Source organism: Monopterus albus, unplaced genomic scaffold (genome assembly GCF_001952655.1).
Source record: "Monopterus albus unplaced genomic scaffold, M_albus_1.0 scaffold281.1, whole genome shotgun sequence".
In the NCBI taxonomy this organism is placed as follows: Eukaryota; Metazoa; Chordata; class Actinopteri; order Synbranchiformes; family Synbranchidae; genus Monopterus; species Monopterus albus.
In genome coordinates this window covers 300,272-312,598 of record NW_018128161.1, presented here as the reverse complement: position 1 = coordinate 312,598, position 12,327 = coordinate 300,272, and the positions used below count along the sequence as shown (strand labels likewise).

Below are 12,327 nucleotides of genomic sequence, written 5' to 3'. Positions count from 1 at the left end.
TTCATAAACATATCTGTGACATGTAAGTATGTGAACTTATGTATTCTAAAATATAATCTTAACTATTCCTTTTCTAGTATGATAGAATAGTCATACACAAAGTGAACACACAGGTTAAATGAACAACAGTCATGGTGTCAATCTTCTACTAAATAAGTACTTCCTTCAATCAAATGTTAGAACCAACCTTACTAACATAAATAAGTGCTAAATAATTTGTGCTAATAAATAAATTTGACTTACATTCACCTGAAGAATCACACAAAAATGAAATTAGAAATTAAAATGCAAATCAAGAAAAAAGTGCAAAAGAATTTATATTCAGAATTTCAGAACAGTTTCAAAACTGAACACGCCTGGATTTCTTTGCAGCAAAGTCATCAATGACTGCATCAAATGACAAATTCTGAGAAACATTATTGATGCTGATGACAGCAAGTCCACTGAGATGCTCTTGGACCATGGTAGACCTCAAGTAGGTCTTAATCAGCTTGATCTTTGAAAAGCTCCTCTTGGCAGGTGCCACAGTCACCTGTTATGAACAAAGTATTTGCATTTCCCTGTCGCTCCGAAAGCCAAGGAGCTTCATTTTAAAACCTTGAATGGCATATATCCATCCAGTGCTTTGTTGAGACATCGATATGGTATTGAATCCAATAACTGTACATTTTGTGATGGAGATTAAAATGCAGAACATCTTTTTTTTCCAATGTACGTTTGTGAAGAACTTCTGGCATGAGGCCTTGGCTCCAATCAAAGACTCACCTCCTAAATGACTTCACCCAAAAAGACATTATTTATGGACTCCTGATGGACAATGCCAACGCTGACTTTCTGATCAACAACATCATCATTTTTGGGAAATTTCATATACATAAAGCTAAGTATATGAAAATTGTACCTCGTTTCTGTAGATTTCTCAATGAGTTTCTTGTTTTTGTCAAAGCCCTAAGTCTAATGAAAACCAAAAATGCTACAATACTTTTTAATTTAATTGAAGAATATAATTTAATACCAAAACCATAATTTTTTAACATGACTTTTCACTTAATTTTATTTTATTTATTATTATTTTTACTACTTTTTTCTGTAACCTTATTTTATTTATGTATTTATTTTTATTGTTCTCTCCTTCCTCTCTTGCACCTGTTCTATATTAATGTTATGGAATACTAATATTTGCCACATTTGTTGTAAATCCAATTGTTCAATTAAAAAAAAAAAATTCTTCTTCTGTTGATCAGAATGGCTCCTTTCTACAACTACTATAATGAAATCCCTACTTTGTTTATGTTGTATGATCTACTCACTCCGGTACCCTCTAAGAATCTAAAGATTGCACTGTACCCTGCATCCCCGGAACTCCTTTGTAAAATCTCTTTCAAACTAAATCTTATGCCATTGCTTTGAAGTGTAGCCTACTTTTAAAAAAGTCCCTCTTCAGCCAGAACCCTGGACAACTCAGAAAAACCTGCTCCACTGTTTCCTATACCCCACAAAGCTCACATTCACCAGTATTATGTTCTTTTAACAACTTCAGTGTAGGCTGGGCAAGGTTATTTATATAGCACATCTTCATACACAACAGCAATTCAAAGTGCATACATATATAGATAAAACATTAGAATGCAAATTAGATAAAACATTAAAAATCCAAAGTAACAATTACATGACAGTACAAGTAGCAGCATGTGTGAGTAGATACCTAGTACTTTTAGTATATCTGTGGCAGACTGTGGAGTCTCACTGTTTTCACCATGTTTGCACACCTTGTCTTCCAGAGACAAACCTCTGAGTACTTTAACATCAGAGGCTACTGTTCAATCCAATGTGATCAAAGCTCATTCTTGAAATCATCTTCTTTCCTATGGCTTTCTCTCATTTCTCCTGCTTTCCGCTGAATACTACTGTATAATAGTACCTACACTTGCTTTCTTTATCCCATGTTTCTGACCAATCCAATTTCCCTTTTAATTAATCTTTTAATCTCAGCCTCACTATAGTTGACTTCTACATTAACATCTTTTTTTAATGCATCTTTTGCATATTTATATGCTAAAATCATTTATGCCATGGATCCTTCTTCTTGTGTATTTTCTAAGGCCTGTATCCTTAATGTTACATCTGGTCCCCCTCTGGATCTGTAACATCTTGGGCACGCTTGAGCTCAGGTGCACCTGGACAGCGGACACGAGCAGGCAGTAACCAACAGCTGCAATGGGATGGACACTTGGGGGCTTCCACCAGCCTTCAGTCTGTACCAGAAACCAGAAACACACACCTAAGATCTAATCTCGTTTCTTACTGACTTTATTAACTGTGCTATCACCACTTCAAACAAACATGAACTAAAATAAAGTCAAACCTTTTCGAAAAGCCCCCTTTGCTCCCACGTACTCTCGCGATATTTTCACTGTAAATATTCCAGAAATTATCCTGTAAATGTGATTTCACCGTCAGATGATCAACTCTGATTCTGACGTTTAATGTCACACGAGCATTCTGTGTCACGCAACACGAATGGAAATGGACAGAAACCGGGACTGTTGCGGACCGACGTGAGGACAAAATGTGATATAGGGGAAATAAGATAAAACTTATCGAGCTAGCAGCGGCTAGCAGCCGTTAGCAGGTTCGTTAATAAACCGGAACGAACCGAGGCACGGTAACAGGTAACTTTACCTTTTCGAGCCTCGCGTGTCATCGTTATATTCACTTCTCTCTCATATCGGTTAATCAGCAGCGAATGTCGAACCTGTCAGGTGTATACACCTGTTCAATCCAACCTGTCTGGTGAATACACCTGTTCAATCCAACCTGTCTGGTTCGACATTTGATGTCGTCCTGCTTGACCCGATGGTGATGTGCGCCGACCTGGTGGCCGATGTGCTCGGCCTGACATTCACATTAATCGATGACTGTTACTGCATCAACCCGGCGTCAAGCTAATGGAAGTCACAGCGATGTAACTTCCGGCGGAAATGAAGTGGAACCGCACAAACGATAGACGACCTTTCAGATTAAAACAATTGAAATAAACAGTAAATATTTCATTTTGATCTTGCAGAGTAGATTCTGCTTACAATCCAGTAAAAACGTTGATCATTTTTCTACTCTATTTGACTGTACTCTCAGAATTTCTCTCTGATTTAGTGCTTAGTACTGATAAAGTAATCATAGTGGGTGACTTTATTATTAATGTAGATGTTGACAATGATTGACTCAACAATACGTTTAATTCATTACTAGACTCATTTGGCTTCTCTCAAACTGTAAATGAACGCACTCATTGTTTTAATCACACCCATGATCTTGTCCTGACGTTTGGCATTGAAATTGAACATTTAACACTTTGACATCTCTACATTTTTAGAGAAAAACTTTATACTTTTTAACTCAACATTTATTTTTCAACTTTAACAACTTTTCAGATCATTAAGACTTTATTAATCCTAGATAGTAAATTCACAAGCTACTTACTTCCTGGCTGTCTCTCCTTAAAACATAGGAGGTGTTTGTCACAGGTACCGACTAGGGCAAACATACAGTATGCCTGCTTACTTATTTTATGATTCTGTTTTATTTTACCTGTGGTTTAATGCCGTTTGTCTTCTACACTTTAGACCAGATTGACTCAACATTTTGTGCACTTTTAAAGGGTGCCATGACTGAAGAAATGCTGGTCTAGCTGTCAGTCCTCAGATGAAACACACTGTTGTATAATTGTTGCTGCGGTGAGTTGTGGTCCACAGAGTGCAGCTCTTATCTGTACCTGACCTCTGACCAGTTTGGACTTTGGATCTGCAGTTACCTTTGAGTCTTTGCAGTCTTATTTGGACTCGGATCGGTTTGCTTTCTACAGCTTCAGATAGGAAAATCTTTGTCCTTCACAATTTTGGTTTGCAATGCAGATTTCCCCGCCTCTTCTTCCCGTCTTCCTGCTCCTTATCAGTCCCTTCACTGCAGTGGATGGCGGACGTGTGCTGGTGTTTCCAGGTGAATACAGCCATTGGTTGAATATGAGGAGCATCATGGATGAGCTTGTGAGGAGGAACCACTCAGTCACAGTTTTAATTTCTGAGGCATCACCGTCTGTCAACTACAACAACAGCCGCGATACCACCAAGTTCAGCTTCCTGGTTTTCAAGGTGAGGGCCAGGTTAAACTTAATAGAACTGGTTTTCTTTTGTGGTGTTTTTACTGTGTTCGTTTGTTACTTCTCCAGGTTCCATTCAACAGATCTGAATTTCATGGCCTCACTCAGGACTTTATTCACTTCTCCATGTACGAGTCACATGATTCATCCCCACTGCAGAGGTTTTTGTGGATGTGTGACTGGATGCTACAAATGGTGGATTATGGGATGCAACAGTGTGACGCCATGTTGAAGAATGAGCAGCTGATGGCAACTCTTCGAGATGCTGCGTTTGATGTCGTCCTGCTTGACCCGATGGTGATGTGTGCCGACCTGGTGGCCGATGTGCTCGGCCTGCCTTTTATCATTTCTCTGCGCTTCTCATTTGGCAATGCCCTTGAACGACACTGTGGCCACACACCGGCGCCGCCGTCATATGTCCCCGCTGCTCCACTGCCATACAGTGACCGCATGAGCTTTGTAGAGAGACTGATCAACACGGTGACATATGTTTGGTTGTCAGTGGTGACCGAAGTGTTCTGGAAGCTGACCCTGGATAAGTACTACAGTGAGGTCAAAGGTCAGTGAGTTGGGGGGGGGGGGGGGAGATTAAGGCTTAAAACCAAATTGATTTGAATAAGACAAATGTAACATTATAAATTAAAACCCACATCAGACATACTTTAAAACTATATATTCCACAAAATCTACTGGGCCACGAGCTCATTCTCCCCAGCTTCTCTCCTATCGCACATGGTCACCTTTATTTTGAAGTTTGTTGGTGTTTACTGGCCTGTCCCTTCAGAATAACCGCAGGTTTCTGTGTGGACAGGAATTCCCAGCAGTGTCTGTGGGACTCTGGGAAATGCTGAAATCTGGCTCATTAGGACTTTCTGGGACCTCGAGTCACCACGACCAACCCTGCCCAACTTCAAATATGTAGGTGGGCTACACTGCAAACCAGCCAATCAGCTGCCAGAGGACATAGAGGCGTTTTTGCAGAGTGCAGGCGACGCCGGTGTGGTTGTCGTTTCCTTTGGTTCCATGGTAACCAACCTGACAACAGAGCGTGCTGATGTCATTGCCACCGCCTTTGGACGAATCCCACAGAAGGTCAGACACTCCACCCACTAAGAGACGCATGTTCAGGGAGATTGGGAAATCTCAGTTTCCAGTAAAGAAACATTATGAGTTTATTATCAGGTCACCTGGATGCAGTAAAAGACCCCCCCTTAGACCCATAGTGAATACTTTTACTACTAAAAGACATTTTATAACAAATGTTGAGACCAGTATAAATCAACAGAAACGCTGTGTTTGTGTGCAGGTGATCTGGAGGTATAGTGGAGAAGCTCCTAAAACCTTGGCGGCAAACACAAAGCTTTACGATTGGATTCCTCAGAACGACCTGTTGGGTAAAAAAACCTTCTGATTTGAATTCCTTACACTTTGATTTTTTAAAAACCATATCACATCAAACATTTCAAAATAAAAGCCAAACAAAGGCCTCATTTTTTTCCTCCGTCAGGTGTAGACTCTGACATAAACATTAGCTGATGTGTCTGATTGACTAGCATCAATAAATACTGACTGTTAATTTTTATACTAAAATACTGCTTGAAATATTAGTGTTTGCTACAAAATAATCATGAGCAGAGATATTAAATATTATCTTAAGTTCTAACAGTACAGAATCCTTTGACAATAACAGCCCTGCATTCACTCCCTCTCAGGTCACCCAAAGACCAGAGGGTTCGTGACTCATGGCGGAACCAACGGTTTGTACGAGGCAGTTTATCACGCCGTGCCAGTGGTTGGGGTCCCCCTGTTCGCCGATCAGTCCGATAACCTTGCCCGCCTGAGCCGCCGCGGTGCTGCCGTTGTTGTCAGCTTCAGCCACATGACAGCCGATGAGCTTTCAGAGGCGCTGCGTACCGTCATCAACCAGCCCAGGTGAGTGTGAACCAGGAAGTTGCATTTTATTTGGAAAGTTTCTGTTCAGCACGGTGGCACAGTGGTTAGCGCCGCTGCCTCACAGCAAGAAGGTTCCGGGTTCGGGCCCCACCTGGGACCTTTCTGTGTGGAGTTTGCATGTTCTCCCTGTGCTTGCGTGGGTTCTCTCCGTGTGCTCCGGCTTCCTCCCACTGACCAAAGACGTGCAGCTTAGGTTGATTGGTGTCTCTAAATTGCCCATAGGAGTGCGTGTGTGCGTGTATGTGTGGTTGTTCGTCTATGTGTTAGCCCTGCGATGGATTGGTGACCTGTCCAGGGTGTACCCCGCCTTCGCCCGATTGCCGGCCGGGATTGGCTTCGGCCCCACCCGTGACCCCGTTCAGGGATTAAGCGGTAGAAAATGAATGAATGAATAGTTCTAAAGTTTACTTTTGCTTTTAAAGATATTACTTCTTTCTTGTTTTCTTTAACTTAATTTACTTAGAGTGCTGAATCATATTAGTTGAATAAGGTTTTTCAGTTTCCTTTTAACTTGCTCCTTCACACTAAAACCATACTAACATTTAAAAATGTGTCAATCCCAGTTCCCTTCTTTGATTGTTTGTCACTCCTTGGTCCTCACTCAACACGAATGACGTCCAGTTCGTGCAAGGCTCAAGGAGTGTGACAACACCACGTTTTATGTTGGCAGGACTAAGCACTAGGACAAGATACAAAGTGAGAGAGATGTGGACAAAGTTAAGGGAATTGGGATTTAACCCATTAAAATGTAGTGTGACCACCTAAATTTTTCCCATGATGCTCAGGTACAGGTCCAGCATGCAGCATTTGTCCAAGCTGCAACGTGACCAGCCTGTGACACCGCTGAGCACTGCCGTCTTCTGGGTGGAGTTTGTTATGCGCCACGGTGGTGCACGACACTTGCGCCTAGCATCACATGACCTGAACTGGTTCCAGTATTACAGTGTGGATTCTGCTGCTGCCCTGTTGGTCATAATGGCAACAAGTGCCACCCTGTGCTGGGCAGGTGCGTGCCGTCTCCTGCAATGCTGCAGACGAGGAGGAAGAGAAAAGAACGACTGAGTTTTGTTAGAATATAAATATCCATGTGATTCATAAGAGAAAACGATGTTCTTTATGTTAGTTATCATGTCAGTTTTGTAATATCACCATTGTACGAATTTTAACTGTTACAACTTTTATAGGAATCTTATTAAAATAAAAAAAGAAGCGAGGAACGTTTTCTGATTATCTGAAAATGCTGATTGTTTTATCGGTCATAAGTCGACACCAGTTTGTTTTGGTGTTGATTAAAAACTGTTCAGTGTCAACTATCAGCCTGAGGGGGCGCTCTCTAAGCAGCCATTTGTCTGCAGCTGTCAGTAATCTGATTAAACATGCTTGACTATACAAACACCACCTGTATCGTTTCATCGCACTGTCCACTTCATGGTGTTTTCCCATCACTACACATTCAGCATTTGCTTTTTATCACTGACGACTCGCATGTTGATATTTGGCATGTGTTTTACACCAGATGCCCTTCCTGACGCAACCCTGACCACAGCACTGATAGCACTGTGCCTTAACCACTAGCCTAGGGACAGGTAATACACTTTAAAATGTAGAAAAAAATTTACTCGATTTGGTTTTAGGCAGAAGATGTTTCAGCTCATTCGTCAGGTGGAGGTGGACTGCTGAGTTTGGTCCACCAGGGTTGGCCCTCCTGTGTTGGGCCATGCATTTGTGCAGCGGCTGCTTATTTTCACTAATGTACAAGTCGTTACACTCCTGACTACACTTAATTGCATACACCACATCACTCTGTTTATGTCTGGGTGTGTTGTCCTTCAGGTGGACCAGTCTCTGCTGCAGGGTGTTCCCTGGTTTAAAGTTAACTGGGATATTGTGGTTGTGAAATATCCTTCGGAGGTCGTTAGGGGACATTGTTGGCCATCAAAGGACTGAAACACCACCGAGGGGGATAAATATCTCCAGCTCAACACCAGTCAGTCAGAACTGATGAAGCCTCTTGGATGAGAGGTGAAACATCTTCGACCTAGAAATCTAGTCCAGTTGATTTTTCCAATTCGAAAAAGAAGTTTCTCACTTGGAGTTCTTCTTCTTCTTCTTTCGGCTGTTCCTGTTAGGGGTCACCACAGCGAATCATCTGTTTCCACCTAACTCTATCCTTGACACCCTCTACTCTCACACCAATTAACTTCATGTCCTCTTTTAGCACATTCATATATCTCCTCGTTGGCCTTCCTCTTGACCTCTTGCCTGGCAGCTCCATCTCCAACATCCTTCTACCAATATAACCACTATCCCTCCTCTGCACATGTCCAAACCCCTCCTTCCAGATGACACACCTAGCACCATCCTACCTGTCTCTCTGATCGCTTCTGCTGTAGTTTCCCAGTCATCTGGAAGTTCTTCCTGACCACCCAACAGCCTGTCTCAACTTCTGTCTGAATTCCTCACAACATTCTTTCTTTTGTAACTTCCACCACTTGGTCTTCTTTTCTGTCTTTCCTCTCCTCTTCTTCCTGACCACCAGAGTCATCCTACACACCAATGGGGTCGCCTCGATGCTGTCTGGCTACACTTTCTCCTACCACCACTTTGCCGTCACTAATCTCTGTCAGATTGCCTCGTCTACATAGAATGTGGTCTACCTGCGTACTCCTACCTCCACTCTTATATGTAACTATGTTCCTCCCTCTTCTGGAAATAGGTGTTAACTACAGCCATTTCCATCCTCTTAGCAAAGTCCACCACCATCTGTCCTTCTAGGTTCCTTCCCTTAACACCAAACCTGCCCATCACCTCCTCATCACCTTTGTTCCCCTCACCAACATGCCTGTTGAAGTCTGCCCCAATCACCACTCTCTCCCCTCTGGGAATACTCTCCATCACCTCATCTAACTCACTCCAGAATCTCTCCTTCTCTTCTAACTCACCCCCTACTTGTGGAGCATAACCACTGACTACATTCAACATTACCCCTTCAATTTCCAACTTCAAACTGATCACCCTGTCTGACACTCTTTTCACCTCTAAAACATTCCTCACCAGCTCCTCCTTCAGGATCACTCCTACCCCATTTCTCTTCCTGTCCACACCATAATACATCATAAGACATCTTTCCCCTAATCAACACATCCATATTAAATCTGATTAACCTTTCTCTATTAACAGGTTATGTTCCACAGGCTTTTAAAGTTGCAGTAATTAAATCTCTACTCAAAAAGCCTACTCTTGACCCAGGTGTCCTAGCTAATTATAGACCAATATCCAATCTCCCATTTGTCTCAGTCGTTCAGTAACAGTAAGGTCTAGACCTTACTTTGTAAAGTGTCCTGAGTTGACTTTTGTTGTGATTTGGCGCTATACAAATAAAATTGATTTAATAAAATTGTTTGTATCCCCCTCCGATGCTACGCGCTTTGCTACCCTTCCACCTGGTCTCCTGCACACACAGTATATCTACCTTACTTCTCTCCATCATGTCCACCAGCTCTCTACCTTTCCCTGTCATTGTGCCAATGTTAAGAGTCCCTATTCTCAGACCTATACTCCTGCCTTTCCTCTTCTCACTCTGTCTACGAATCCTTCTACCTCCTGTAGTGGCTAAAAATAAACAAGATAACAGTATGTACTTCATATATCGGTTGAGTTGGCGACACAGATGGCTGCCTCAGTTCTGTATTGGAAACAAATTCCTTGTAACATATTTGGCCAATAAAGGCTATTATCCTTATCCGTATTATTATCCTAACACCCCTCCCTGAAACCGACACCTCAATGTGGTGGAGGGGTTTGAGTGCCTGAATGATCCCAGGAGCTATGCTGTTGGGGGCTGGCTATATGTCCCTAGTAGTAGGCAAACAGGTCCTGGGTGACAGACCAGACAAAGGTTGGTTCATAGGACTCTTATGGCGAGTAAATAAGTCAAGGCTCACATTTACCCCACCCGGTATGGGGTCACCAGGGCCCCACCCTGGAGCCAGGCCTGGGGGAGGGGCTTTCATGTGAATGCCTGGTGGCCAGGCCTATACCCACAGGGCCTGGTTGGGCTCAGCCTGAAACCATAAGGTGGAGCCACTCTTTGGTGGACCCACCACCTGCTGGAGAGCCTGTAGGGGGCCGGTGCATTGTGTTTTGGGCAGTGGCCAGGGCCAAGTGCTAGGCTGACCTGAACCTCGGATGCCAACTCTGCTTTTTGGGACTTAGAATGTCACCTCACTGGTGGGGAAGGAGGCTGTGCTGGTGCAGGAGGTTGAGATGCCATCTCGATATAGTCAGGCTCACTTCCACTCACAGCTTGGGTTCTGGAATCATTCTTCTCGACAAAGGGTGGACCTCCATTATTCTGGCATTGCTCAGGGTGAGGGGTGACGGGCTGGTGTGGGCTTGCTTTTTGCCCCCCAGCTAACTCGTCAGGTGTTGATGTCTACCCTGGTGGATGAGAGGGTTGTTTCCCTGTGCTTTTGGGTCAGGGGACGGGTTAGGGTCCCTGTCATTTGTGCTTATGCACCTAATGGCAGTGCAGGGTACCCGGCCTTTTTAGGGTCCCTGGGGGGCATGTTGGATAGTGCTCCCACGGTCAGAGAGGTCTTCAACTCCCACCTCCGACCGCATGTCAAACAGGTGCCGAGGGAGACTGGGGACATTTAGTCCGAATGGACTGTGTTCCACTTTCATTGTCAGGGTGGCAGGTGAAAGCTGTGGCTATAAGGACTCCGGTGCCTGTCACGGCAGCAATCCCCAAACATGGTGGTGGACACCGCAAGTAAGGGATGCCATCAAGCTGAAGAAGGAGTTCTATCGGGCCTGTTTGGGTCATGGGACTCCTGAAGCAGCTGGCAGGTAATGACAGGCCAAGCAGAACGCAGCTCTGGCAGTCACCACGGCAAAAACTTGGGCCTGGGAGGTGTTCTGTGAGGCTATGGAGGAAGACTTTCAGTTGGCTTCAAAGAGATTCTGGAGAACTGTCAGGAGGGGGGAGCAGTGTTCTGCCAACACTGTTTACAGTGGAGGTGGTGGATTGCTGACGTCAACTGAGGATGTTGTCAGCCAGTGGAAGGAGTACTTTGAAGATCTCCTCAATCCCTCCGACACGCCTTCTTTAAAGGAAGCCAGGGCTAGGAACTCGGAATGAGACTTGTCCATTACCCTAGCTGAAGTTTCCGAGGTAGTTAAGGAACTCCTCAGTGGTAAGGGCTCGGGGGTGGATGAGGTCCGCCCCGAGTCTCAAGTCTATGGATGTTGTGGGGCCATCTTGGCTGACATACCTCTGCAGCATTGCGGGGAGTTCAGGGATGGTGCCTCTGGACTGGTCCCACATTTTAAGAAGGGGGACCGAAGAGTGAGTTCCAACTATAGGCGGATCACACTTCTTAGCCTCCCTGGGAAAGTCTATGCCAGGTACTGGAGAGGATAATCTGGCCGATAGTCGAACCTCAGATTCAGGAGGAACAATGCAGTTTTCACACTGGCTGTGGAACACTGGACCAGCTCTATACCCTCACTAGGGTATTGGAGGGTTCATGGGAGTTTTCCCAACCAGTCTACATGTGTTTGATTTTGATTTGATTTGATTTGATTTGATTTATTCTTTCAAACATGCAGAACAAATGACATCAACACACACACACATAATTACACAAGCCAACCACTGCTAATCAAGAATCAGTTTGCTTATACCAGCACATGTTTGAATGGAGTAGAAAGAAGTCAGACTTATCCAGTCCTACCCCAGAACATCATCTTATACAAAAAATTTCATGCATCATTGGCTGCAAGCAGTATCTCTACATAGTTGATTCTCTTCTTCACCAACAAGTAATACACAGAAAACTTAAAACAGAGTGTTTCCTTCATGATTTTGATTAAATCTCTAATTCTTGCATATATCTTGAATGACACATACATTTATATTTAAATTTAAACTCGTCAGTTCTAGTACTGTTTTTCATGTCCACACTTAAATCATTCCATAATTTGACCCCACTTATAGAAATACAAAATCTTTTTTTGGTTGTACGTATAACATGAATTTTTAAATTTAACTGACCCCTTAAATTGTATCCCCCTTCCCTTTCATTAAATAGTTTTTGAATTCCACCAGGTAATAAATTGTTCCTGGCTTTATACATAAACACAGCGGTCTTATATTCCACTAAATCAAAGAATTTTAACAATTTAGACTGTATGAAAGCTCCATTGGTGTGATC

At 43.3% G+C, this 12,327-nt stretch overlaps 1 protein-coding gene and 1 long non-coding RNA gene across 6 annotated transcripts; one reads left to right on the top strand and one right to left on the bottom strand.

The window, feature by feature from the left end:
* Window positions 1-1,093: 1,093 nt before the first annotated feature.
* Window positions 1,094-2,974, bottom strand: LOC109973126 (uncharacterized). The gene is made up of 3 exons (XR_002276781.1): window positions 2,683-2,974; window positions 2,366-2,436; window positions 1,094-2,255 (listed from the first exon to the last, which is right to left on the bottom strand). It is a non-coding gene; the product is annotated as an uncharacterized LOC109973126 (long non-coding RNA).
* Window positions 2,367-7,575, top strand: LOC109973125 (UDP-glucuronosyltransferase 2A1-like). Of its 5 annotated transcripts, none has more exons than XM_020622476.1 (7): window positions 2,367-2,558; window positions 3,912-4,148; window positions 4,226-4,715; window positions 4,968-5,248; window positions 5,463-5,550; window positions 5,869-6,088; window positions 6,895-7,575. In XM_020622476.1, exons 1-7 carry the CDS (start codon window positions 2,487-2,489, stop codon window positions 7,169-7,171), a joined length of 1,665 nt encoding a protein of 554 aa, XP_020478132.1. In that variant the 5' UTR covers window positions 2,367-2,486; the 3' UTR covers window positions 7,172-7,575. The 5 variants fall into 5 exon arrangements, with proteins under 5 accessions (XP_020478132.1, XP_020478135.1, XP_020478133.1 ...); XM_020622479.1 differs by having other exon boundaries at window positions 2,367-2,672; XM_020622477.1 differs by lacking the exon at window positions 2,367-2,558 and adding an exon at window positions 2,956-3,041 and having other exon boundaries at window positions 3,624-4,148.
* The last annotated feature ends 4,752 nt before the right edge of the window (window positions 7,576-12,327 follow it).

Bases quoted from the DNA above. Each gene is read 5' to 3' on its own strand.
- LOC109973125 (XM_020622476.1), top strand. From the start codon at position 2,487: ATGTCACACGAGCATTCTGTGTCACGCAACACGAATGGAAATGGACAG. The intron at 5,249-5,462 runs GTCAGACACTCC...GTTTGTGTGCAG, and splicing joins TTGGACGAATCCCACAGAAG to GTGATCTGGAGGTATAGTGG. The intron at 6,089-6,894 runs GTGAGTGTGAAC...CATGATGCTCAG, and splicing joins ACCGTCATCAACCAGCCCAG to GTACAGGTCCAGCATGCAGC.